This window comes from Chamaea fasciata, unplaced genomic scaffold (assembly GCF_029207755.1).
Source record: "Chamaea fasciata isolate MVZ Bird 193981 ecotype frontalis unplaced genomic scaffold, bChaFas1.0.hap1 SCAF_22, whole genome shotgun sequence".
Lineage (NCBI taxonomy): Eukaryota > Metazoa > Chordata > Aves > Passeriformes > Sylviidae > Chamaea > Chamaea fasciata.
Window position 1 is genome coordinate 1,935,910 of NW_027094107.1, and position 26,924 is coordinate 1,962,833.

At 47.3% G+C, this 26,924-nt stretch overlaps 1 protein-coding gene across 2 annotated transcripts; it reads left to right on the top strand.

The window, feature by feature from the left end:
- Nucleotides 1–855: 855 nt before the first annotated feature.
- On the top strand, nucleotides 856–14,751 carry RLIM (ring finger protein, LIM domain interacting). 2 transcript variants are annotated; one of them, XM_066202459.1, is made up of 4 exons: nucleotides 856–1,016; nucleotides 10,313–10,501; nucleotides 11,320–11,403; nucleotides 12,244–14,751. In XM_066202459.1, the coding sequence occupies exons 2-4, from the start codon at nucleotides 10,333–10,335 to the stop codon at nucleotides 13,770–13,772; spliced, it is 1,782 nt and encodes a 593-aa protein (XP_066058556.1). In that variant the 5' UTR covers nucleotides 856–1,016; nucleotides 10,313–10,332; the 3' UTR covers nucleotides 13,773–14,751. The 2 variants fall into 2 exon arrangements, with proteins under 2 accessions (XP_066058556.1, XP_066058557.1); XM_066202460.1 differs by lacking the exon at nucleotides 11,320–11,403.
- The last annotated feature ends 12,173 nt before the right edge of the window (nucleotides 14,752–26,924 follow it).

A 26,924-nucleotide genomic window follows, 5' to 3' on the forward strand; every position in this document is an offset into this window, starting at 1 on the left:
AACAGTTTCCCCAACCTTTAAATGCAGCACCCCGTTCAACTTCACGGTGTTCTTTTTATAATGAACCACCAAAAGGGAAAACAAAGGTGTCTCGTGGGCTTCCTGAAACGGTGTAAATCCTCAGGAACAGGTTTTTTTCTCTACGTATCAGATATTATGAAGATGATTCCTTGCAAGACCTTCACAAGATACAACTTTTCAGGCATTAAAACGGGATCTTTCAGAACTCAGATGCTCTTGATAATTCCAGTGGTGAGGGGAAAGCTGTAGTGTTTAAACCTACATAACATGGGAAGTCAATCAATTTAGTAAATTAGAGCTCACATCAGAAAACAGGAGTATCTCAGTTTTCAAAGGGCATGCCAACTGCATGTAGTACACAACACCGTGTGAGAGGGGAAACCCTGACATAGCTAGAGGGGAAGGAATGCCCATGGTTAGAAGGGAGAGGAGGTGAATATCCCCACCGACAGACGCCAGCACTGCCAATATTTATTTGTTTTGGCACTGTTGGCCACCATCGGCCTTGCACGGAGTCACCTCTGCCTAGCGCGCACACACCTGAGGTGACGTGAAACGGCCCCACACTTAGAGGACCGCGGGGACACGGACCCTCCACGGGCGGGCAGCGCCGACCCTCCACATTCCCCGGGGGCCGCGACCTGAGGAGCAGCCATGGCATCCCCGCCACACCCTGCCCCACCCTCAGCCTTTGCCCCGCACCAAAATGGCGGCGGCCGCTGAGGGCCGGGGCCGCGCGCGCTGGGCGGGGCCGCCCTCCCGGGCCGCGCCTGCGCGGGGCCGCGCGCGCCTCCACTTCCGGCTGCCGGCGGCCGCTTCCGGCCCCCCGTTCCTTGGTAACAATGGAGCAGAAAATGGCCGCCTGAGCGGGCAGGAGGCGGCGCGGCGGCGGAGCGGCACGGGCGGAGCGCGGACGGCCGGCACCCAGCCCCGAGCGGCGCGGGCAGCGGCGCACCCACAGCTGGGCGGGCGGCGGAGGGCGGCGGCGGCGGGCGGTGAGCGCCGGGGCGGGGGCGGGCTCGCAAAATGGCCCGGGGAAGGGAGAGGCCCAGGCCCGGGGGAGGCGGCGGCGGCCTCCGCCCGGGGCGGCCGCGGGGCCCCTCAGAGCTCGCTCGGGGACGGCGGGGCGGGCCGGCGGGGCGCGGGAGGCTCCATCGGCGCTGCCGTGAGGGAGCGGGGGGCGGTGATGGCGGTCCGAGCGCGGCTGTGCCCGGATGGGCCGCGCTCCGTCACCCCGGGGACTCTCCCGGCGGGGATTCTCCCGGCGGGGCCTCTCGTCGCCTCCCGGATCCTCCGCCGGGGGCTGGAGCCGGCATTGCGCTGCCCTGGGGGCGGGCAGGCGGGCCCCGCACCCTCCGCTGTCCGGCGGGCTGGGGGAGGAATTGGAGCGAGCTCCTCTGGGGAGGGGCGGAGGGCGCGGGGCGCTTGTGGCCGTTGTCCCGGGCCTCGGCCGCCGTTGGGTGCCTGGAGGGATCGCGGCTCTCAGGGCCCCGTTTTCAGGCCGTGAGTTGAGGTAGGAAGCCTTGCTGGGGAAGACGGGCAAGACCAACTCTTCCCATCCCGCTGGGGAAGGCTTTGGATCAGCCCGTGACCTGTCCGGACCTGCAGTGTTTGCTGTTCTGGGCTGAGTTTCTCCCCGGTTAATCACGGCATCTTTGCTCTGTCACCTTCGGTTTCTGTGCGAGTGTTTCCCTGCTCCTTTTAACGCTATTTGTTGGCATTTAAGGTTTCTGTTTCTCTATTTTAAAGCCTCTGTCTAGTCCTGCTGGGTGTATGGGTTTATCCTGAGTGATCTGTTTTGATTGAGGAGCAAGATCAGGTTTTGTACAATAGACTGTATATATATACATATAAAAAATATATATATAAAATAGAGCGATGATTAAGGTTTGCTTATAAGATTTGTTATGTGTCTTGATTTTCAGTGTACAGTAGAAGCCCGAGAAGAGGTTTCAGAGCCAAAAAAGAAAAAAAAAACCACCCTGAATTTTAAAAACAATAGTAGTATTATTTTGCTGTTTCTCAGGAAGGTGGAGCCTTGATCCAGAGATGCTCCTAAACAAAAATACAGACTTGATAATGCCCAATAGTGTAATCACACATCACATTTATTTTCCTGTCCACATTGGCAGTATTGGGTAATTTCAGCTTGAAAATAGTTGTCAAGTGTTCAGAAGCACTTCTGACGCTATTTTTCCCTGAGTTTTAATTGCAGGGACTTGTCAAGTCTTTCTAAAGCAAATAAACGGTTGGCTGCTTCTTGGGCAGTTAATTATCCTAATCGAGGGTCAGATATTCAGATTTGTTGTAGTGGTCACCTGACACTTCAACTGACTCTGTTCCTTCTGCAGGTTGACCATTTTGGAATTAAAATAATGATAGCTTGGAATTCTGTCCTGGGAAGGGAAAACACACCACTCATGATAAAATTAAGGGTTTCTTGTCATGCCAGACCACTAAGGCACAAGAACTGCAGTGTTCCCTTCATCAGCAGCCCTGGCTGGGTAAATGTTTGTCTCTGCAATAACCACACACCGTATTTTTCAAGCCTGTAGTGGTTTACCATCTGTATCGTGTTTATTTTCCATATTACTGACTTCCTGGATGAGAGTGTTGCGAGTGTCTTCTCTCCAAAATGGGCATTTGGGGTTTTTTTAGAGGAGTGGATGGTGTGATCCTTAGATGGAAATGTTTTCAAAACATCTCTGTGTCAATATACCCGCCTTGCCTGTTCCTTTATTCCTCCTCCCGGTGGGAATGTATCAAAATCAATCCCTTGATCCTAGCAGGATGTTTCCAGTTGCAGTGGAGGTGTTGTACTTTATTTTAAACAATCACAGCATAATATAACATGATGTTATGACTCCATGTGCTTCAGTCTAAAGATTGCATTTAAGCCCAGCCTCATGTACCTTAACACATTATTGGAGTGTTCTAAATTCTTTTTTTTTCTTTTTTAGAGAACTTCAGTTTGCATGTGTTGAAACACTTGAAGCCAGACATGGTTATTGGGTGTTTATCCAAGGTTTTGTGGTTTAATCTCAGTCTTGGTGAAAATTTATCAGCTGCTGAGCTTGCAAAAAGTATTCCTGAAGGGATAAAACCAAATGTGAACGTTCCTGTCTTCAAGATACTTTCCTGAGAGCCTTGTGCTTCTCAAAACCAGAACTTGTAAGGAGCTTAGCAGTGTCATAAGTTAGGCAGGAGCTTTGTGTGCTGAGCAGGGACAGCCAGGAGCATCCCAGGGGCTGGTTTGCCTTTGTGCAGCTTCTGGCTGCAGGGAGCATCATAACCACAGGCCTGTGTCTCCTGCAGACTGCTCAGCTTTGTATTCATGAGGTTCTTGTTAGGAGGTTTTGGCTGCTCTGCAGTGTTGGGGCTCAGATTTGACTCAGGGAGGTCTGCAGGGTTGGGTTCTCATAAACCACCTGATGATTATGGGATGTAGGAGATCCCAGCAGACATCTTATCTTAGCTCAGTGATTTAAAACCATCTTGTGCTCAGAGCCCCCTGGGTCTCCACGTGCAGGGTGTGTGTGTGCACATAGTCCTGTTAAAGTGCTGGAGCTCCCTGCTTTGGGGTGGCACCAGAAATGGAATTCTCATGGTGCAGATGCCTGTTTAAATTCAGGTAAATTTGCTTTCATTTCATTTCCCACCCCTGTGTTTGTTGGGCACCAGATATCAACAAGAACAGGAGCACACGAATTGTAATTCCTCTGTGGGTTGTGGTTGCAGGGATCCTCTGGCTGTTGCCCTTTTGCTGTTTGCAGTGCCTGCTTTAGCAGCAGTTGTGTGGGGACAGCAAGGTTCAGCAGTGAATTTAAAGATGGATTTTTCTTTTTCAGTTGAAAGTCAGTGAGTGTTGATTGGCTTAGTGCTTGCAGTAACCACAGCTTGTGTTTCTTCAGGAATCAAAACTCTGCTTGTCCTTGGATATCAGTCCTGTCCTAGTGCTTCTTTTGAGTTCAGAGGGGCCTAGTGCTGCTGACCCAGCAAGCAGGAAGCTCATTTCTGGGCAAAACCCATCATTTCATGAGCCTGCAGTGCTGGAAACGTGCTGCAGCTCATGGACACCAAGCTTTCTCTTCTTTGCTGTCTGAATTTGATGGCAAAGGCAGTGTTATCTTAATTTTATTTTCCACTTGTATGTGCAAAGTGTTATTTTAGTAAGTGCAGATGATAAAAGGCAAAGCCCAGCATTTTGGCAGTTGTTACCACATTTTATTTTCAGAGCTCCATCTTGGTTCCACATGCTCTCAGTGTTCTGGAATTGCTGAGCTCTGCCCTGATTTCTTCACTTCTTTCTGACTTATCAGGAGTTAGTGTTTCTCTTCTTTATCGCAACAGTTGGTTCAGCTGAAGTGTTTTTCCTCTCTGGTTTGTTGGGTTGGTTTGTTGTTTTTGGTTTTTTTTTTTTTTTTTTTATTCTGTGGAACTTTCTGCCACTCTTCTGCACAAGTATTCATTTGCTTTCTATTGTTTGAAATGTGTGTCCAGAATGGCATCTTGTTTGAGGGCTTTGAAACACACTGGGGTAGTGAAAAAGCTGAATTGATGTTTAACACTCCTTGTTAAAGTGGCATGGAAATTTTACAGCACTTTGCATAGAACGCAAAACTTTCTCCCAGCTTTCCAAGAGTGGTACATGTTTCATGATAATTTTTGAGTTAAAGAGGAGGACATGCAGAGTTCTTGATTTTAAAAACGTGTGGTAGGTTTATTAAAAGTCTGGTAAGAACCTAAATCTGCTGTTCATCCCCGTGGAAATAAAAAGCCAGAATAGCAGGGGAAAAAATCCCCAAAATTCACGATGCCACTTTGAAAACTAGTAAAGTTTGTTCCTTTTTACTGTTCCTAAGATGGAGAGGAGTGTATTGGACCTGTGGTGTCAAAGCCTTCAGCGGGATCACAAAAGGAAACCTGTGCACCTGCACAAAAAGAGAAAGCCAAACAAACTTGACATAATGAAGCTCCATGTAGAATGCAAATAGATGACTTTCATTTCTTAGGGTGTCTTTTTCCTTTAATGATGGGATTCACTGAAAGATTCTGCTTCTGCTTTTGAGCTTGCAGGCTTGAGCGATGAAATATTTAAGATGAAAATGTAGTTTCTGTTATGTCTTATTTCCAGCTAGTTTTGAGTACTGAGAAATTGGATACTGACTGGCATGGGAACTGTTTTTAAACTTTGAATTCTTCTAGGAAAACGAGGCGGGGTGGGTTGGATGAGTGCGGTGTGTGGAGTGAGTTGTGTTTGTGCTGAAGGAGCCGGGGTAGGAGCACTGCCTGTTCCAGCTGCTGCTCCTGTGTCATTTGAGCCGTGGAATTGCAGCGAGGGGGCCGGGCTGCCAGGGCACGTCAGAGCTGCTCAAGTCACAGTTCGTGGAAGGCGCTTGGACACGCAGCTGTGCTGGGCTTCTCTTGAGCTGAAGTGTCTTTGAGGCATGTTCACTGCAGCCTGGGCAGGGAAAATAGCCTCTGAGGACCCAAAGCAAACAGATCAGTGTTTCTGGCTTCCATCCAGAGTCACTCCTTCAGTGCAAGGGTTTGTTCAGTGCTGCAAGTTAGCAAGGTGCTCTACCGGTTGAAGTAGCTAATTAAGGTGAGGGTATGAATCATAAATGAGAAGTTGGCCTTCTGCTGAGGACATCTCTGGAACACCCACACTGCCATCCTCTTCTTTGTTTATCCAGAGGTACTAACTGTGTTGCTGGGACGTGAGGTAACTCAGGAAACATTCCTGCCGTACAGGGCACGAGAGATTCTCAGGTGAGGCTGAAATACCGGTAACACTGACATGGGGGAGTTCTGCTGCACACCTGACTCATGAGCAGATGAGTTGTTTCATCAGTTTAATTAAATTCCATGCCTTGTCCTGGTAAAATTTGAGGCTTGCCTTATGAATCCAATGAAGATTTTAATTTTAAGGTATCGCTTTTTCGTTTAACCCTGCCAATGAGTGATTTCAGGGTTTGTCAGATTTTCTAAGTTCTGCCTGGTTGCTTTAATGAGAGTTCTGGTGTTCTGTGGGATTTCTTTTAAATACAAAAAAACCCAGGAATGCAGGCTGCAGTAGTGTCTTGGTGTTCAATACAGATAACTAATGTCGGGAGATACTGCACATTATTGAAGGAGGAAGAACTAGAGATTTATTACTGTGCATTATGGTCCATTAGTACTTTTTCTGGGAAGAATCCCAAGTGCTGTGCAATATGGAGATAGGCTGTGTTACTGTTGAAGGTGGCTGGCTGACACATGTTATCCCTGCTTGCTGTCCCAGTAGATTTGAGGCAGTAGCACATTCCTGACTGGATTTACTTACACACAACCTGGCATGAAAAAACAAAATAGTTCTTATGCTGTAAAAATGATAACTTTGCATTATTGAGGGAATATCCAGTGCTCCTAAATTGTCCCTATCCAAAAAACCATGGTATTGCTTCCTCTTGAATAAAAGAATGTAACAAACAATAGCTTTTGTGGGCTTATTGCAGCAGTGAGGAGACAGGCAGTCATTTGTGCTTGGAAATCTCTGAGGTTGTTGAAGCATAACTGCAGGGAAGATACTTTTCTGATTTGTGGCAGGATGGGAACACCAATTAAGAATTCACTGTAGTTACTCTATCAGGATATTCAGCTGCTGAAGATTTTTTTTTTTTAAAAGGAGAAAATTGTTTATCCTATCTCTGATTCTCTTGCTTTGTGCAATCTTTAGGTGGTCACCCCCTCACTTCCCCATGAAGAGATTTTCATATCTGGGTATCTCAGCTGAAGTTTGCAATAACCAGCAGATCTGAACTTCCTGCTCATCACTGTAACCTTCCCCACCCTGTGTCAGCTCAGTGCTGACAAGGAAGGACACTAAAGGAGGAAATTCTGAATCTTTTAGCTTGGATAAGAACAAAGCCTTGCACTAGAAAAAAGAAAAGCAGAGTTGAACCGTACCTGCTTATTAGCTAACCAAATGTTGGTTATTTTGTTGTAAGCTAATAGTACACCTGTTGGCTTTCCCTCATCAGGCTTCTCTGGATTACTCGCTGTCTTGAGCCAGTCTTAATTGTCTGCGGGGTGTGAGCTGAGAGCAGCATCCTCAGGGGCAGATTTTCAGGTTATTTCTGCCTCTCTGTGCAGAGCTGTGGTAACTCCCACCATGGAAATCCTGCTGTCCAGCCAGATGGGCTCTGTGGAGCTGTGCTGAGGCAGGAGCAGCCTAAACATTCCAGTGAGTTCAGTGTGGCCATGGAGAGCTCTGCAGCGGGCTGGGAGGTGAGGCTTGTGTTGGACAACGGGCACAATGAGCTGAGTGCACAGGGAGGAGATAGAAACCAGGGGTAGAATCCCTGGATTTAATATCAGAGCTCTGGTTTGAGGTGTTATTATCTCATTTGCTGGCAGCAGTCAGGTAGGGAGAATGTGTTGTTGCTGTGCCATCTGTATTTCCATCAGTGTAAACATCCCATAGAGATTCACAGCATTTCTGGGATCCTGAAATCAGCATATGGGGGACTGGTGTAACCTGTTAGTAGCTTGCAATAGGAAAATACAGCAGTTTGTTTGTCACTAGCAGAAAGAGTCCTCATGTAAATTAGAGTCTTCATTCAAGATCCCACCTCTGAGGCTTTTTCTTAGCAGTAAGCTCTGTTCAGCCTTGACCATTAGCTGATTTGATGGTTTAAGAGGGAAGATAAGAGGTGATGGAGAAGAAAAGAGGAGCCAACCTGGAAATAAACAGTACTGATATTATTCCAAACATTTCCTAAAGAATCACCCATTGAACATTAGCCTGTTGGTAAAGAAGAGATTTTAAAACTTCCCCCCCTCATTTGACTTGTTTTGACTCTCCCTTTTTCCCTGACCAACAATGGTGCCCCTTCATTTTCCGAAATGGAATAGGTATATATCTTTGAATCACATGGACATTAGATAGCCAAGGTGCCTGCCAGCACTGGAGTTTTCACTTAAAAGGAAAGTAGTAAATAAGTAGTAAAGAAATTCTATGCTTTGTATGTGTAGTGCATCTTTCTTTTTTAAAAGCTGTTGAAGGATTAGTCCAGTGTTTGCCAAGGTGGTAATATTGCCATCTGAAGACATTCCACGTGTTTCCAAGTCAGTTTCCATGGCAGTCGTTTGGGGTAAAATATTTTACAAAACTTAGTGCTGCTCTTGTCCCTTAGCATTTTATTACTTGACTTTATTTTCTTATTCTTGTTGTCGACTTTGTGTCATTATCACAAAAAAAGGAATGCTGGTTAAAGTTTAATGTGTATTCCCAAAGAACTGATGCATCTTTCAAGGTTTTAGTTTGGATGCAAGTTTCTACTTGAAACTTTTATTCAGATATTACCAGAACCAGTGAGAGCTGCTTTTAAAAGTATCTTCTCCAGGATGTCTTTAAGTAATGCTACTTGGAGTAGTAATTCTGCTACAGAAAGCTGGTAAGAAGTTGCTGGAAGCTGTGTTCTCATTAGAAATACGTGCCTGGCATGTGCAGGGCACAGAGATTTCCTAAGTGAGCCGGTTCAGGGCTGAACACACCTGCAGAAACTATTGCTCAGCTGTCCTGTGAATGGGGTCATTTATCAGTGTTTAACAGCACGTCACAGAGCACAACGCGTCACATGCCAGTCTGCAGCCTTTAGATTGCACCAGGGATTTGGAAATGCAGAGAAAGCTGATAGGCTCCCATCTGACTCAGGAGTGACCCTGGTAATTGCTGCTGCTTCCTGATTCCTGAAAGAAGGGTGTGATTGCTTTGGTAAAATGGCACAAGTTTAAAGAACCAAACAGCACCAGTAGCCCGGAGTGGCAATAAGTTAACACCATTCACTTAAAATCAAGTTCTGGTGCATCAGAACTGAAGACAAAGGGGGGTCAGAACAGCAGTTTCATAATTTGCAGGTCTGCAATGGGCTGTTCTATCCTGTGGACTTCTTCTGGTGCTGCACACCGAAGTCGTCGGTGCACTTTAATTTTCATCATAGCAGCTGAAATAAAGTGCCCGTGGAGATCCTGCAGTGCTGCTCTTCTGGAGAAGCACTAATGTAAACTGTGGGCAGTCTTGACTTGACAGCTGTGCTGACAAACCAAAAAAAGATGCTTTTTGCACTAGACAGATGTCTAAGTGTTGGAAATTTTCCAGTGAGAAGCAGAAAAGCTTTATTCTTCCAGTATTTCCATGTCACATGAAGTATGGTTTAAATGAAAGGAATGTTTTCTGATGGGGAATGTTATTGCAGAGCTTTTTGGCATGCAGAGGATTAGCTTCTTAATCACCTCTCTGAGTAACTAGATTCTACCAGTTGTACAGGAAAAATCTTGGTGCTGTGTGAATAGTGAGGCAGAGTGATCAAGGAAACTGGTTATTTTATCTCCATTTGATGTATTTGAATGGCACAGCCAGTGCCAGAATGTCTCCTGCATTTGCATGTGTTCCTTATAATATTTATCAGATACAGACATGGCATTCATCGATTTTTTTCTTTGAAAGAGAGAGACATTGTCAAATATTTCAACCAAATGAAAAACAATATGAGAAGGTTATATTTAGAAATATGCAGCCTAGAAGACAGCTCTTTAAAGCAGTGGTGTACCTGGTACGTGCTGGAGTTTTGTCTTGGAAATTTGCTCATCAACATCAGTAGTGCAGTAAAAGCTGAAACTTGAAAGCAAATTCCTTTCTTGATGTAAAACTGTGAAGTTGATTTTACAAACTCTTTTTGTTTTTTGAGGGAATGAGAACCTTTCCCTTTTTTTGTGTGTGCAGTGTTCCCCAGCATCTTCTTTATTTGATTTCTTCATGACCACTTCATTCTGTTAAAACTCACTTACATGGTGAAGAGGGTGTTTCTGTAGCAGGCAGGAAAAAGCAAGGAACAGATAATGCTGTGCTCAGAGAGCATGATCAAGGATGGCTTATGCCTTCTGCTACACTTCTGTGAGGCTGCTTGGAGAGGCAGTTGTGATATTAGGAATATTTTATGCCAAAAGCAGATAATCATGGTCACGTACTATGTGAATGCAAAGATGGGCTAAGGCTTATGGCAGATGATATTCTGTGTTCAGCTTGCTGCTTTGTTGAGCATTTGGTAATGATGGGCATCAGTTTTGTTTGTTCTTCTTTGAGGAGGTTCATGCTTTGTTTTTGATCCCTGTGGTGGTGACCTGATCCTAACTGAAGCTTCATTAGCAAACTGCTTTAACCTGTCCTTCACTCTCCACTACAAACATGCCTAAATTCCATGCTGTATTTCACTGCTCTCGATGAAGGCTTTGCTCTCTCCTTTTTTAGGTACTGTTCTACTCATCAAGATGGAAAGCTCAGATTCTGGTGATAAAGGAAGTATTGATCAATCAGAAGCCCAACGTCAGAGCCAGCTGGATCGCTTAGATCGAGAGGAGGCTTTCTATCAGTTTGTGAACAACCTGAGTGAAGAGGACTACAGGCTTATGAGAGATAACAATTTGCTAGGAACTCCAGGTAGGTAATGTTTGCCTGTGTCCATCCTGCTAGAGCTGCTTGTAGGCGATTTGTGTCATTTTCTGTTCTCCTGAAGCCCTTCCACCCGTCTGTGTGCTGCAGCTGTGTTCCGTGGTAGGAAGGAGCTTCTTGCTAATTTTTGCACATTTAAATTCAAGTGGTCCCTTCACTTGTGGAGACATAGGATGGTGTGGATTCATCAGATACAAAAGTCTGGTGTTTGCACAACTTGGCAGGAACTCCCAGATTTGACCCAGTTCCAGTTATGAGCCTTTAGATGGACAAAAAAAATTTCCTTTAAGTGTCTGTGTGCAGATTTCGTGCTGGTGAGGTTAGGAGTTTGTAACCAGGGTAAGTAGTCTGGTATGAGATTCTGCATGGGCATTTTGATGTCAGCTCTCAGTCAACTTGTTAAATTTCCTCTTTATAGGTTGATACCTAATTCAAACCTTGACTCAAGTAATTTAAACCTTTTCCTGCTTATGGAAGTGTTAACCTCAAATATTTCACTCTGGACACTCTAACGGGTGTAGGATGACAAAAATTGCTGCTCAGTTGTCGAGGTTACAGAACCAGAGAGCACATTTCTCTTGAATAGGATGGAACTGTTGGATATTTCAGCTTCAGGAGAACTTATTTGGGACAACAGTGCTAAAGTGTCTGAACTTCCCCTTAGCAATGTGCTTGGCAGTGCCATTGTGGCAGGATTTAGACAGAACGCAAGCAGTGGCTTGTACCTTCTTTAGAAGCTTTTGTTAATGCTTGCCATACATATATGATTTGGAAATATTTTTGGAAAATTTTGCTTATTTTCTAAGGTGAAATTACTGAAGAAGAGTTGCTGAGAAGGCTACACCAAGTTAAAGAAGGTCCGCCACAGCAAAACAGTGATGAGAATAGAGGTATATACAGTATTTGTGCAAACTCTTAACTTTAGCACCCCGTACGGACCTTAACTTGAGTGCAGGAGTGGAACAAGTTAAGCCTAGGCAGGTGCAAGGTGAGCTTTGTTTCAAAACTCAGTGAACCTTATGTCTGATATCTGCTGCAGAGGTCAGTTTGGGACAGATTTCATTCATAACACATCTCTTACTTCTATCAAAATAAAATTTTGTTTAGGTTTATTTCTTTTTTTTTTTTTAATTTCATTTTTTAAGATTGCCTTTCTGTCTGCTCCCTTCTGGGATGCTTTTTGGTGATCCCTTTTTTTAAAATCACCATTCTTCCCTTCCAAAGATGCTGCATTGCTTTGGTTGTCACCCTTCTGTCGAGATTGGTGGGTGATGCTCAGAGCTGACCACTGGGGTTCATTCTTCAGTGAGACAGATTTGCTACAAAGCTCTGCAGGTTAAGGCTCAGGACTAACTTAATTCTCTGTTTCACGGTCGATAGATCACTTAATTGTTTGGAAAGGAAAACACAGAATATTGATGTGCTATGGCACCTGACATGTGACTTTCCATTTACTTATGATAGAAAATACGTGTTCTTTTGATTACTTGTTTGCTCTGTGGTGACTGCAGCCTATCTGTCCATATTAGAGCAATGTCCACTCCTGCTCCCTTAGAAGAGCACTGGTAGTTACAGAATTATCACACTGCCTGTGAAACCACAGTAGCACTTGGTAGGATTCAGCACTTCTAAATTGCCACTTGTTAAGCTAAGCAATTATGTTCTTGGAAAAGATGGCTCCAAAATTAGCTCAGTACTCTAATTTTGGTAGTTCCCTGTCTTTTTCACAGGTGCAGAGTCCGCAGAAGATGTTTCAAATGGAGATTCTATAATAGACTGGCTTAATTCAGTCCGACAGACTGGAAATACGACACGAAGTGGGCAGCGAGGAAACCAGTCCTGGAGAGCAGTGAGCCGGACTAACCCAAATAGTGGAGACTTCAGATTCAGTTTGGAAATAAATGTCAACCGTAATAATGGGAACACGAATCCAGAAACTGAGCATGAGCCATCTGTAGAGCCTTCCACTGGGGAGGATTTGGAAAACAGCCAAAGTGACTCTGAAATTCCAAGGTCTGAATCACCGTCTGTAAGGCAGCCTGGATCAGAGAGGAGCAGTGCGGAGGAGCTGACGGCTGAGGAGGCTTCCCCTCCTAGAGGGCAGAGGAGAGCCAGGAGTAGGAGTCCGGAACAGCGGCGGACGCGGGCTAGGACTGATAGAAGTAGGTCACCTATTAATGCAGTGAGTGAGGCCCCTCGCAGGTCTCATCACAACACATCATCTCAAACACTTGACCACTCCTCAGCGAGCGAGGCTGAGGGCAGCTCTAGAACCAGGCAGCACGTGACGTTAAGGCAGCACACGGTGGGGACTGAGGTGCCAAGTGAAAATGCAGTTCTGTTTTCCCCCCCTGAAAGCAGGCCTGCTCCTCAAGCAGCAGGTTCTTCAGAAAGCAGCGGCGCCAGCGAGTCCACGGCTCCTGGGCAGAGGCCTCCCACCATAGTGCTCGACCTGCAGGTGAGAAGAGTTCGCCCGGGCGAGTACCGGCAGCGGGACAGCATCGCCAACAGGACCCGCTCCCGCTCCCAGACCCCCAACAACACGGTCACCTACGAGAGCGAGCGCGGAGGCTTCCGCCGCACCTTCTCCCGCTCCGAGCGCGCCGGAGTCAGAACTTATGTCAGCACCATCAGGATTCCCATCCGCAGGATCCTGAACACGGGCCTGAGCGAGACCACGTCCGTCGCCATCCAGACCATGCTGAGGCAGATCATGACGGGCTTCGGGGAGCTCAGCTATTTCATGTACAGTGACAGCGATGCGGATCCCAGCGGGCCGGCTCCCAATCAGAACGTGGAGGCCTCTGAGCCGCAGAGCGGAGGCGCCTCGGGCAGTGAGAATGCAGATGTTAGCTCAGGGGAGGTGTACGAGGGTGGCCACGAGGCTAGTTCGACTTCTGGTGCCAGGCGGGAAGGCCGCAATATGAGGGGATCGGTCACTTTTGAAGAAAGCGGTTCTCTACCATTCCTTAGCCTTGCACAATTTTTCCTACTCAACGAAGATGACGATGACCAACCGAGAGGACTCACCAAAGAACAAATTGACAACCTAGCCATGAGGAATTTCGGTGAGAGCGACGCTCTGAAAACCTGCAGCGTGTGCATCACTGAGTACACGGAGGGCAACAAGCTCCGCAAGCTGCCGTGCTCGCACGAGTACCACGTGCACTGCATCGACCGCTGGCTGTCGGAGAACTCCACCTGCCCCATCTGCCGCAGAGCAGTCTTAGCTTCTGGGAACAGGGAGAGCGTTGTCTGAAGGAGAGCTGAGCCGATGGCCAGGCAGCAGCCGGTGCGATAGTGATGGGCAAAGAAGTCACTTCCTTTATGGCCACCTTTTGAGTGGTACCTCAATGTATAGTAATGACTTGGAGTGAATCGTCCCTCATTGAAGCATTTTCTCTGGATTCAAGCTTTGGGAATTGGAAAATTTCTTTAGGTTTTTCGAGTTCTAGTCGGTTTGGGTGTTCAATTTCACTTGTCCAAAGACATCTCCCCACTTCAAATTTATTTTTTTTTTCTTTGTGAAGAGTATTAAGTTCTTTCTCCTGCCCAGCCCTTGCCATCCCAGTCCAATAAACAGTTTGTCCTCAAGATTGTGCTTCTGAGGAGTTCTTTGAGAAGTTCTCCCGACTCAGTGTCCATGAGTCATAGAGGAATTTTTGCAAGAAATCCAACTCTGAAAAAATAATTTAATTGCACATTTGAGCATACTTTTAATTTTCCTCCTGGGTTAATATTGGACATGTCTGTGTAAATAACACTAATGTTAGCCCTTTCCCCATCACTATGGCACGCTGTAGGATGAGCTGTTAGCGTAATTGGGATATTTATCTTGTTGTGGAAATATAAGAATTGCCTATGCTTGTTTAAATAAAGGAAAAAAAAAAACAAATCTGTTTTAAAATTGTAAAGCTTTTTTGTAGAAGCTCAGTACTTTTCCAATGCACTGTTGTACTAACGCATTAAGAATTAAAATTGTACCATGCTTGGAAATCAAGAATGCTTTTCATACAGACCCCACCACACAGAGAGCAAACTGAAAACGAGAGAGCTGCTTTTGTGACTGTGTACCTGTCAGGAGCAGTGCATATCTGTACTATTTATGTGAACAGCTACTGTAACATAAAAACAGTTGGATTAGACATTTAACTGCATTTAAAAAAACCCGGAAATTAAATGTTATAATTGCAGTGTTTTGGCTCAGTAATGCCACCAAAAAAAAAAAAAAAGATAAAAATGAGAAACTGTTCTAATGGCTGGTTATTTCTTGGTATGGTTGCAGTTGTGGAATAATACAAACCCACGTGTACTGGTTTGTTCACTGAGGTTTGTGCCCAGTTTTTCTATCGGCTTTTGCTCTCAGTTTTTGAGGTACCGTAACTTCAGCCAACAAGTATGGACAGGTTGGTTTTTAATTCTTCAACTGTCTTGGTAACCTCTGGATGTGTTCAGTGGTCTGGTGTGGGTAGCCTGTGGTGCAGGTGCCACAGGGAATAACTGGAAAAGACATCATTGGTATTGGGTTACATTTAAAAATGAGTGCACTGAAATGTGTAGCAGATTCTTGAGAATAACAGTAAAAGCCCAACAAGCTCTTTCTATTCCTGTTGGACAGAAGGAAAATGAATTTCCTTTTAAAATTACGTACATGACGTGTTGCAGTTGAGAATTGGCACATGGACCTCAACTCTCATCAGAGTGTGTGTGTGGGGGGAAACATCCTTCACCCTCAGTGACCCCTTCTTTGTTTTATTCTCTGAGGTTTTGGGTTTTTCCTGGCTTACAAGTGCAATGGGAAAGTGGTTTTTATTTATTTCCACTCCAGGGTAGTAGTTCGGAAGGGTTATGCGCTGCTCTTGCTGGCTGGATGGGAAATGTTGCTTGTTCCTCAAATGACAAAACCAAAGCTGGCCTATCTCTTCCTAATTAAAGCACATTTTTGGTGTTTCATAGTGGTGGGTACATAAACTGTAATCACTGCTCCAAGCCATTTTAACATTAGCTAGTTCAGGATTCCGCAGCATCCCAAAATTCCTTTTTTTTTTTCCCCTCTGTGTGCATTTTGTGCTGTTGTTTCAGTGGGAGACGCTGACCGGCTGCTGAGCTCACTTTCCTCTGGGTGGGACACGCCATCATGGCAGAGGGAACACGAGGGTTCTTTTGGAACAGGACAATCAGTCAGCTCACGGGTTTGGTTTTTTCCTTGGACACGCATCACTGTAAAATTGGAGTGGGCTGTTGATTCCGGGCGCTGGGTTCTCTGTGCCAAAATTTCACAGCACAGTAACACATCTGAATTTCGCAGAGCACATACTTGCTCTCAGTTGCGGTTCCCAGACTTACAGAGCGTAGAATTAGAAGGAAAAAACCTCCTCTCTACATGAGGACTGTGTTAGGTGTTAGAAGTCAGAGATGCTCGTCTCCAACTAGAGCTGGTGACCACCAGGAAGGGAGCCCGTTATCCCAAACCCACGCAAAGCATGGCTGTGGTACCTGTCATCCCCACCTCTTCCATGGAATTTCCACCTTGGTAGAACTGCCCTCACAGTTCTGTTATAGCTTATAGCATGTCTTAACATTTTATCTTTCTGTAACAAGAGCAACGAATAAAATCTTGGAGGTTTCCCAAACGGTACCAAGAACAAATAATTTAATCTCAGTTTGGGAGATGCTGAGCATTCTCCACGGTTTCTCTGCCTTTCGCAGCGCTGAGTGTGCTAAAGGGGCTGGGGGCTCGTTGTCTGCAGCAAAAACTTCTTTATGTAGCTCAGTTAATTAGGGTAATTAAATTTCTATTTATCTAAATTTAGATTGGAGTTAGGAAAAGCCAACATTAACATTTCAGTTGCTTACAAAATGTGAAACACTTTCATAATTAGACTAATTTACATTTCATGAGTTATTTTGATAGTGAACATGTGTAGTTAGCTCTTCCCTCAGTTGGGTCTTTTTTTTTTTTTTTTTTTTTTTTTTTTTTGTATTTCTGGAGGGATGCAGCGTCTTCCCTCGTTCCTGGAGGGGTGTGAAGGGTTACAAGGGCGAGTTTTGGCCCGTTCCTGGGCCTGATCGGCGGGAACGCTGGCTTTGCAGGGGCAGAGCCCTGTGCGCTGTGTCCGGGCTCACAGTGCCACCGTGTGGGATCTGCCTCCAGCACCAGCGGGATTCCTTGCAGGAGCAGCAGCTTTTATTTTGGTTTCCAAGGATTCTCCTTGGCATTGCCCGACCCGGTGGTTACCAGGGTTTGTTTGGGTTTTTTTTTCCAAATGTCCAAACTCCTGCTGGGAATACCTGGTGTGCGAGCTTCATTCCTTTCTGACAGGACAGACCCCTACCCACAGCAATGACAGCGCTCACCGGGCCAAAGCCTTGTGACAGACACACCGTTTTAATAATTGCGTTAGTTACAAGTTGCTGTTAGTTCGTATTTTAATTCACATTGTGAACCAGCACAGACTTTGGGTGCCCAGTTTAAATTTTTTTTTTTTTTTTTTTTTTTTTTTAATTTGGGGCTTTATCTGTGAAAAGACTGAATTCCTGGTGCTGATTGGATTTTCCTTCCACGTTCATATTTTTTATTTCTTCGAACAAGCCGGTTTTTTGTTGGTTTTTTTTTTGTTTTTTTTTTTTTTTTTGCAGAGAACTTGGAGGCATTTGAGTTGTTTTTAAAACGATTTCATGATGTAGGTATTTCATGCATAGAAATCCGGGAATTTTAAAGGCCTTTGTACGAAGCGCTGCCGTGCGGGCACAGCAGCTGCAGGACACAACATCCTCCGGGGCTGAAGGAGCCGTAATTGTCCATTGTGTCGACTTGCAGACGAAGGGGTTTCCCACCAGAGCGGGCACAATGGCCCGTAATGAGTGGCATCCCTGTTTCCTGTCACTTGTCTGGGTTATGCAAATGTGGGACTCCAAAGGCCCCTTTCCCGGGTGGATCCGCCGTGGATAAACACAAGCCAGTGGTCTCCTCCGAACAATGAGGGGCTGGATAATGCGGGGGTGAGGAGAGGGTACAAGGCTCTGGGGGTTCCGAACCTTCACACCGCAGCACAAGCCTCCATCCCTTGTCTCACCCTTCATTTGGGATCGTTGTGTCCGTGGGAGTGGTGTCCTGGTTTGGGAAAAGGGTCGGTGTGAGCGGGCGAGGAGGCGAGGAGGAGCCCGGCTGTCAGAAATGTCTGTCTGCTCCTCTGCCGTCTCCCGGGAGGAGGAGCTTTGGATGGAGGTTGGCTTGGAGCCACACGGAGGGAATTTGTAACAACTTCAGAAATATTTACAGCCCTCGTGTACAGTAGGCTTTTTGTTTACCCTCGACTTGGGGAGGGGGAAGCAGGAGGCTGAAGAGACACAATTAATGGTAACGTACCCGAAGCAGAAATAAGTGGTGGTGTGTTATAAAAAGAGGTTTGCATCTGTAATTCCAGGGCTTCCCAATCTCTAAGACTGTATCTCCTTTTCTTCTTATGGGGAAACATACCATTGAATTCATTTGATTTATATCTAGTTTTATTCCCTTTAGCTACAATATTTGAGCCCCTTTCTGAATTTCACTCTGCTAGGGAGCCTGTTGGTTGGAAAGCCCTGAATTCCACTGTGAATGTAACACTTATTATTTTTTCCTTAATTTTTTTTTTTTTTAAACATTTGCTTATACTGGACTTGTTTAATACAAACTGGTACTCAAAGGTTGTTGGGCAGTTTGACCAGGTTTGCTAGCTAACACTTAGGAGGAGTTTGTTCCCTGTGTAAGGTGTTATAATGCAAATTGAAATAGACTCAATAAAATGCATGAAGCGTTCATTTTGTGCTCGATCATCACTCCTTGGGTTTATCCTTACGGTGGGAATGCACTGGAGTACATGGATGTGGTAGGAATTTATTTCCTCCGTACAGCTTTCCCCTTGAGGCAGAAAGGAAGGAGCTGGAATGGTACCAAATTAACTTCTGGGAAGAATTTATTGCATTAGGACATAAACTGAAGAAATAAATCCCTCTATGTCCCAGACTTTGTAAATCTGGCAGTGGCTGATGTAGGACACAAAAGCAGCATCTGCAAGTTGTTTTCCAAGGAAAAGCTGTGACTCCAGGTGCCCATTGGAACCAGGGCCCCGAGCAGGGCTGTCAGGGCTGAGTCTCCCTGCACATCCAGCCAGGATTCCCGGAGAACTTCGCATGTGGCTTAAAGCTCCATCCTAAAATTAGCAGCTGAGGTATGTGCAAACACTTAGTGGAGTGGGAAGGAAGTTTTTTAGGGTGTGGGGAGCTGTATTTATTATCGGTGCTTCCCTCCCCTCAGTCCCGTTCCTCGGGTAGGAAGTGGGAGCCGCTCCCCGAGAGCAGCACGATGGTGTTGGTGCAAAAGAAGGGACAGGGAGGTGGCGTGTCCCTGAAAAAGGACATTTTGGGTGCCAGGGCAGGGGCTCAGTGTCACAGCTGGGCTGATGCTCCTCAGCGCTGCCAGTGATGCTCAGCAAGGAGAAGCTGTGGGCTGCTCAGGGAATGCATGGAGTCAGGATTCTGCTCCAGCTTCACTCTCCACAGGGAGAGCTCTTGGATAAAGGAGTTTTTTACTCATTCCCACGTGCTTCTTGCTCTTGGACTGTTCAGTTCAATATGAAACTGGGTGTTTAACACAGGTGTTAGCTTTGGTTTCAGTGACTTTATTCATGAGTTGACTCCCACACTTTGTGTATCAGGAGCCCTTTTCCTGGTAGCTGTCTCCAGCCCCTCATCTGCCTGCAGGATCTCCTTCAGTTTGGGATTTGTTCCTCAAAAACTCTTGATCAGCCCCCGAATTGCTTAAAGAGCCTCGGCGCTCGTGTGTGGCTGACTTCATCCCTGTGTTTATTTTCTTTAATATATTTGAGGTCTTTGTCCTGACCTGTAAAACTTTATATAACCTTGTTCCTCCCTCTTGGTGCTTAAACTCTGTAACCTTTTACGTTGTCTTACTCCTCCCTTCAGGATATATTTCCAGGGCACATCCAGACCTTCTCAGGGGAATGTGTTTGGTTGCTTTGCTGGTTCTGCTGCTGGGTGGGAGGAGAAAGGTTGTATTTTGTGACCTTGTGCATCCCAGAGCAGTGAGGGGTAGGAATAGCCATCCTTTTGGGGGCTTCTCCCCTTTTCTGGCTCCTTCTCAGTGGGATGGAGTGTTTGGAAAGACAAGGGGGGAGAACAGCGCAGGCTAGCTGCTCCTCCTTGCCCTTCCCAGCTGTTTCAAGTGTGATTGAACCTGTTCTGGGACTTTTAACATCACAAATCTAAACTCAGCTGTGTTGTGGCTCCCTAAACTCTTACAACAAATTTACATAGGGCAAATTGACCCTACTTTTTAGTCTTGGACTGGCTGTGCATTGTCTGTGACACTAATGAGATGCTGCTGCCACATGCTCCAACTGTGCCCCTGAATAAATCCCCTGCTAAGCCGAGCATGTGGAAATCCAGGCGTCGGGTCCCCTCAACAGTGATTACTTCATCCCACATTTGTGGAGGGTTCCTTGAGCTCTGGCACCCTACGCCAGCAGGGTTCTGGGATTTCAAGGAAAAGGGTTGCAAGGAGGTGCCCTTGTGCTGGTGTTGGGGATGCTGCGCTGCAGCACGTTCCCTGTGCCCCTGGCACAGCCAGGAGAGGAGCCAGCCTGGGATGTGTCCAGCAGGGATGTGTTTACACTGGTCTGAGTTCTCAGGATGCATTTGCAGAATGTGATTTCTCCAGGTTGAAAGTTTGAGGCCAGTGGATTTGCGCTCTGGAGCATCAGCTTTGCTTGTTGTTTCCTGTAAAAAAAAATGCCATGAAGGACAAAGTGCCGGGTTTGGTTTCTTGGCTTTAATACAGTCTTTAGTCTTTCTTTTCAGAGCAGTGGAACAGCTCTGGCGCCTCTCCAGACCCAAACCCCAGGGTTTGCCCTGTGTCTGCAGAGCCAGACCTTGGCTGGCCAGTGGGTTTGGAGGTACCAGAGTGTTTATGGGGGTAAAAACCTCGAAATAACTTCATTTCAGGAGCCCATAAAGTTCCTCTCCAGAGCAAAGATTTATGGAATGGAGGTGGGACAAATGTGTGCCTGCCCTGAGCATCATTTGCCGCTCACCATGCAGGTGAAAGGCTGGAAAAGATGCAGTGGAAGAAACAGGTTAATCTCTCTGGGCACTGCTAAACTAAACTAAATCCTAAATAAACTCGGAAATGACTCAGCCTTTGCTGCTGGCACCTTTGGGATGGTTGTGTTTTAGTTTGTAAAGACACACCTAAATAGATTGAAATGTTTATGGGATGGAAGAGGCTGGTAAGTGCTCTGAGAGCCACTCACTGCTAACTGGCATCCAGCAGTGCTGGTTATCCATCTTCCCTCAAAGTGTGACATGGCCGGGAGGGAAAAGGGTGGAAAAGATGGAAAGGGATGAAGGACAGAGAATGATGGGAAGGGAAAGATGGAAATTAAACCGAAGGAAAACTGAAGGGTGAAAAAAAAACCCCCAAAGTTTTGAACTGTGCTCATCTGAGTGGGACTAAACATCAACCCAGCTGGAAGAAGAGAACGGGTGAGAGCCAACGCACGGAGGTGCCGGTGGTTGTGAGGATGCAGAGCGGGTCCAGGAGGGGCTCGGGGGCACAGTCCGGGTCCCGTGGGGCCGAGCAGGAGGGCGGCAGGCGCTGCTGGGGCGATGCGGTGCCGGCCACGTACACCGGGGCCGGGCCGGCCTGAGCGATGCTCCAGATGAGACGAGAACAGATTCATAAGCACCAAACCGCGATGCTGGGCGGAAAAGGAGCGTGCCAGAACAATAGCTGGAGCCTGCCAGGGCGGCGGGGGGAACTCGGGGGCCCGGGAGGGACTGGCTGCACCGCCCTGCCCAAAAATCCCCCGGACGCCGCTCGTGTTTCCAGGGCGGGCTGCAGGTGATCGGGAGAGACTCCTTTAGTGAGAACGCGGCTAAAGCCAGCGCGGCCCGAGCCTCGGCCGGCACAGCGCTCGCACTCCAAAGGCGATCCACGCTCCCGCATCCCCAGGGCAAAGGGAAGGGCAATCCAAAGGCGATCCTCGCTCCCGCATCCCCAGGGCAAAGGGAAGGGCAATCCAAAGGCGATCCACGCTCCCGCATCCCCAGGGCAAAGGGAAAGGCGATCCTCGCTCCCGCATCCCCAGGGCAAAGGGAAAGGCGATCCACGCTCCCGCATCCCCAGGGCAAAGGGAAAGGCAATCCAAAGGCGATCCACGCTCCCGCATCCCCAGGGCAAAGGGAAAGGCAATCCAAAGGCGATCCTCGCTCCCGCATCCCCAGGGCAAAGGGAAGGGCAATCCAAAGGCGATCCACGCTCCCGCATCCCCAGGGCAAAGGGAAAGGCGATCCACGCTCCCGCATCCCCAGGGCAAAGGGAAGGGCAATCCAAAGGCGATCCTCGCTCCCGCATCCCCAGGGCAAAGGGAAAGGCGATCCACGCTCCCGCATCCCCAGGGCAAAGGGAAAGACAATCCAAAGGCGATCCACGCTCCCGCATCCCCAGGGCAAAGGGAAAGGCAATCCAAAGGTGATCCACGCTCCCGCATCCCCAGGGCAAAGGGAAGGGCAATCCAAAGGCGATCCTCGCTCCCGCATCCCCAGGGCAAAGGGAAAGGCGATCCAAAGGCGATCCTCGCTCCCGCATCCCCAGGGCAAAGGGAAAGGCGATCCAAAGGCAATCCACGCTCCCGCATCCCCAGGGCAAAGGGAAAGGCGATCCAAAGGCGATCCTCGCTCCCGCATCCCCAGGGCAAAGGGAAAGGCAATCCAAAGGCGATCCACGCTCCCGCATCCCCAGGGCAAAGGGAAGGGCAATCCAAAGGCGATCCACGCTCCTGCATCCCCTGGGATTTCTGCTCCCGCTCTCGGGCTGCCCCACCCCGCGGGTGCTGATGCTTTGGGGGTCTCTCTCCTCGCTCTCATTTCCCCCTCCTTTCCCCCCTCCCCTGGGCAGTGTTTCCCGAAGATCTCACCCCGGATCTGCCTTTCCTTGCTCTCCCCGCTGCCAGGACGAAGCGGTTTCTCCCTGGCATTTAAGAAGCCCCAATCCCGAGCCGAAGGAAGCGGCGCATCCCGCACCCATCCCGGTGTGTTCTCCTTCCCCCGGGCGATGCTTTGGGGGCACAGGGACCCCGACAGCCCAGCCCATCCACCCTGGGTGCGCCCGGAACAGCCTCGGGAAGGGATCTTTCCCAAATTGTTGCTTTGAATAACGACAGCGAAGCAACGGCTCTAGGAAAGATTTGCATTTCAACGCGGGGATGATTTAAAAAAAAAAAAAATTAAAAAATCTCCTGCCACTCCTCAGTGCATCCTTCAAACCATTCAAAGGAGCTCGCAAATGGAGGGGGGGGGGGGGGGGTTCGCCTTTTTTTGTTTGTTTTGTTTTTCTGAAGGATTATAATACTGAAGTCCTGCAAAAAGAAAACAGATGGAGAAGAAGACAATGAAAGAAAACAAACCCAGCTCAGAGGCCGCGGGGAGAGGAGCCGGGGCCGGGCACAGCACAGTGTACACACTGCACATCCACACATAGATGTATTTGTGTCTGAATCTCTGTGTAAACTTACAAAAATCAATAGATAGATAGATGCCTTTTGCGCGTATTGGTCTAAATCATATGTAATTAAAGCTATTAAATTAATACCAAACATTGACATGTGGCTCCTGTTTGATATATAAAACATACTTGTCATTATATATATTTAATATGTAAAACACACATGTGTTTTGCAGCACAAATATCAGCTATTATATCTAATTAACTTGGTTTGATCCACGATATTTCGATGTTGATGTGCAAATAGATATCTAAATACTGAACCACTGTGTTATAGTGATGAAAACATCCTTTGATTTTGTCGTGGCTTGGTGTTTTTTTTTTTTCTCATCCACAGTCTTTTTTTTGTGGAAAAACTCACGGTTTTGTCCGATAAAAAATGCTTTTCTTCCCATTTTTAATAAATTTGGGCCAGATCCAGCAGCCTGGCAGAGCAGAAGGAGGTGACTGGTGTTTCCTGCCCTGTGCTCAGCCAAGCTGAGAGGGGATTTCCAGTGGGCCCATGCACAAACACACCTTTGGAGATGCATATATATATATTTTTTTTTAAATATATGTGTATATATATATGTATATACATATGTATGTGTATATATATTAATTTCTGTGGAATTTGTGGGGATGGGCTGTGCTGAGCTGCTGCTCCTGGGGGTGCTGGAGCAGCAGGGCAGAGTGTCCCCTCCATCACCTCTCCGAGTGTCCCCATGGATGCACAGCCCACTTTTACCCCAGCACCCTCCCAATTCCCCCCAACTTTCCAGCCATCCCAAGAAGATCCCACGTTTTGATACCAAGCTAAAATTGCCACTTTTTTCTGGTGCCTGTAAGGGAAGGGCTGTGCTTCCCTCTCCCAGGAATGGCTTGCAGCACTCCCTCCCCTTGCTCTGTCCCTGCATGCACAGCACAGAGTCCTCTGGAGGAGCTCACTGCTGTACTCTCACCCCCTTTGAATCTTTGTTTACCATCTCTTATCTCCTGATGGGGTGGTTTTGGGTTTTTTTTTAACACTATTTGCAGTAAATATCCCCAACTTGAAAAAGGGTTGAGGTGCACTTAAAAAAAAAAAACAAAAAAACCCAAACAACAAACCCGAGTTATATAAAATTAATGCACGTGTCAGCTTTCATCTAATGGCAATTAAAGCACCTCATATAAACAAATCGTTAATAGAAAACCCTGGATAAAAGCTGTGTTTTCAGTGTCTCACAACCTCTGTAACCTCACTCATGAATTATCATCCCTGATCTTTCCCAACCTTCCCATAACTTCTTTTACTGACAAAACTATTAATTCTCCTGTGACCAGGAGGTACCTGGCAGGCCTCATTGTGCCCTTCAACCACTGCCTAATGGGCATAAATAATATTAATGATGCTTAAAATTAGCCCTGGTGCTGTGGCTGTGTTAGAGCCCCCACGGAGTGAAGACGCTGCAGCCCCTGGAGATGCTGGGTGGTAAAATCCAGACCCAAAGCTGCCCCCAGGGGAATGGAAAACATCCAGGAGGCTCCGGGCTCATCCTGAGCACCCTCTGGGCATCCAGATGTTCTCAGGGGTGGATTTTAAAAATAGTTTTTTTACCTCTAAATGCCTCAGTGGGACAAGGACCATCCACTTCCAGCTGTCACCCTTCACAGCTCATGGGAACATCTCCCCCGTTAGGTTCCAGGACTCAGCCTTTCCTCAGGGTGCATCCAACACTTAATAAAAACAATTCCCAGGGTGAATCCTCGCCTCTCCAGCCCCTCTGGAGAGTTGGCAGCATCTGGGAAAGCTGCTGAGAACCATGACCAGCCATGAGGAGAGACCTGGCAAAACACAGCAACAAATCCCTTTTCTTTTTAAACTGGTTTATTCTACACAAATCCTTTAAACAACATTCATAAAACATTAATTACAAAAAATGGGCTAATATGGGGTAGGTTTCTTTCTTTTTATTTTACTTTTTTATTCCAACAATCAGAAATTCACATTTTGAAAGGATAGGCATACTTTTAAGAGACACATTCACTTTACTTCCAGATACAAAATTTTGAGGGGTTATAAATCACTTACAAGGAGCAGATATATATAAAAAAAATTTAAAATGAAAAGGAATAATTTTAAGCTTCAAGATCTGATTTCAGCATTGAATTGAGCAGCTGCTTTTGGACCACTGGCTCTGCTGCTCTGCCCAGGGTGCCCAGCAGGCCTGGACAACTCCCAGGACCAATTTCAGAGCCACACACGGCTCCTGCTGCTCCAGAGCCTGGAGCACAGCAGAAAAAAAAAATAAAAATGGGATTGCGAAGCTACCAACGGCGCTGCAGCCTTTTATTGAGTCTTTCTAGTGGGTACAGACATGGAGAGGGTGCATCCCACCCCAAAACCCCATGGGCAGGCTGTTTTCCATCAACAACGGAGCAAATGCCAGCTGTGACGGGGCACGGCTTTGGAATCTGCTGAGCAGGGTGATGGCAGCAAGCTTGGAGGTCCTGCTTCAAAAACAATTACCCAAAACGGCCAAAATTCAAGCCTCCACCCCGGTGCTGTTATGTGGAGCCAGCTCCAAAATCCACCCATCCGAAAGCAAATATTTGGCTTCATCCTGCAGGATTTCAGGGCAGGGGAGGGGGAGCGGGGTAATTTCCTAATTGCCCTCAGCCTCCCCGGAAAAAAATCCCGCCTCTGGCTCTAACGGGTTTAAATGGCTGAAACAGGATATGCTGGGAAAGTTCAGGCCTGGGGAGGTCGTGTTCTTTCCCAAAAGGATTGGGTTGAACAGCCAAATGCCAACGGGGTTCAGGCAATTTGGCCGTGGCCCACCAGGAGGGGAGCATCACCTCGGTGCAGAAACCTGCTCCAGTAAACAACTCATCTTACACACCACGAGTGAAAACCTACAAAAAAAAAAAAAAAGGGACAAAGAGCGAGCTGGATTCCTTGGTAAAAGAGCCCCGAGGTCTTGTCTCGAATGCTACAGGAGGGGCTGCATTGCTGGGGGGGGTGGAGGTGGGTGCGGGGTGAGCCCTGGGGAGTGGGGTACAAAAAGAGGAGAAACTTTGGAGGTACAAAGCCCCCTCCGAAGCCACGTTTTGCAGAGAACAGGAGGGATTCTGTGTCTTTCCTCTCAGCTGGGAGGATGGATCCCAGCCCTGCACCTGCAGGGTTTCACCACCGAGGTTCATGGGAAGAGGGGACACGGGGACACTCGCAGGGTCTGGCCTTGAGGGTGGCACTGAGGGCACGGCAAAATATTTGCAAAAAGAAATCTACAAAGCTCCCCCCCGACAGGGGCTGCGTGGGTGGTCCCACCAAAGCCCAGTGATAACCTCTCTGTCACCAGGGCTTAAGTCCACGGAGGTAAAGGACCTGGAGCAATGGCACAGGGTCACCCCTGCAGACCAAAGCCCTCTCGGAGCTTTGTGCATCTCTGTGTTTGCTTTCCTGCCGAGGGCTCTCAGAAAGAAAGGAAACAGCTTTAGTTTGGTTGGTTACTTGCCCACAGAGCCCCTCTCTGTGCCGGTTCCGTGCCTGAGCACCTTGGAGGAGGATTTAAGGAGCGCTTGTCAACCACATCATTGTCCCCAAAGGTTACAAGGGTGCCTTGCAAGCACCCGAAAGAGCTGCTCAAGTCCACGTTTGGTGGCATAAAGGTGGAGGGAGGGGGCTGCTCTGCTTGCCTTGGCTTTCAAAGTCATTCCAATTTTCTGCTTCCAGCTGGAAAAAGAGAAGCAGACTCTGCCAGCGTGGAAATAATTGAAGCTAAAATAATCAGGGTGACCCCAAACAAAACCGTGGGGTGCAGGAGCACACAAAAGCCAGGGATGGTTTGCAGGGAAGAATGGAGAGACAGCAAAGGTCTCAGC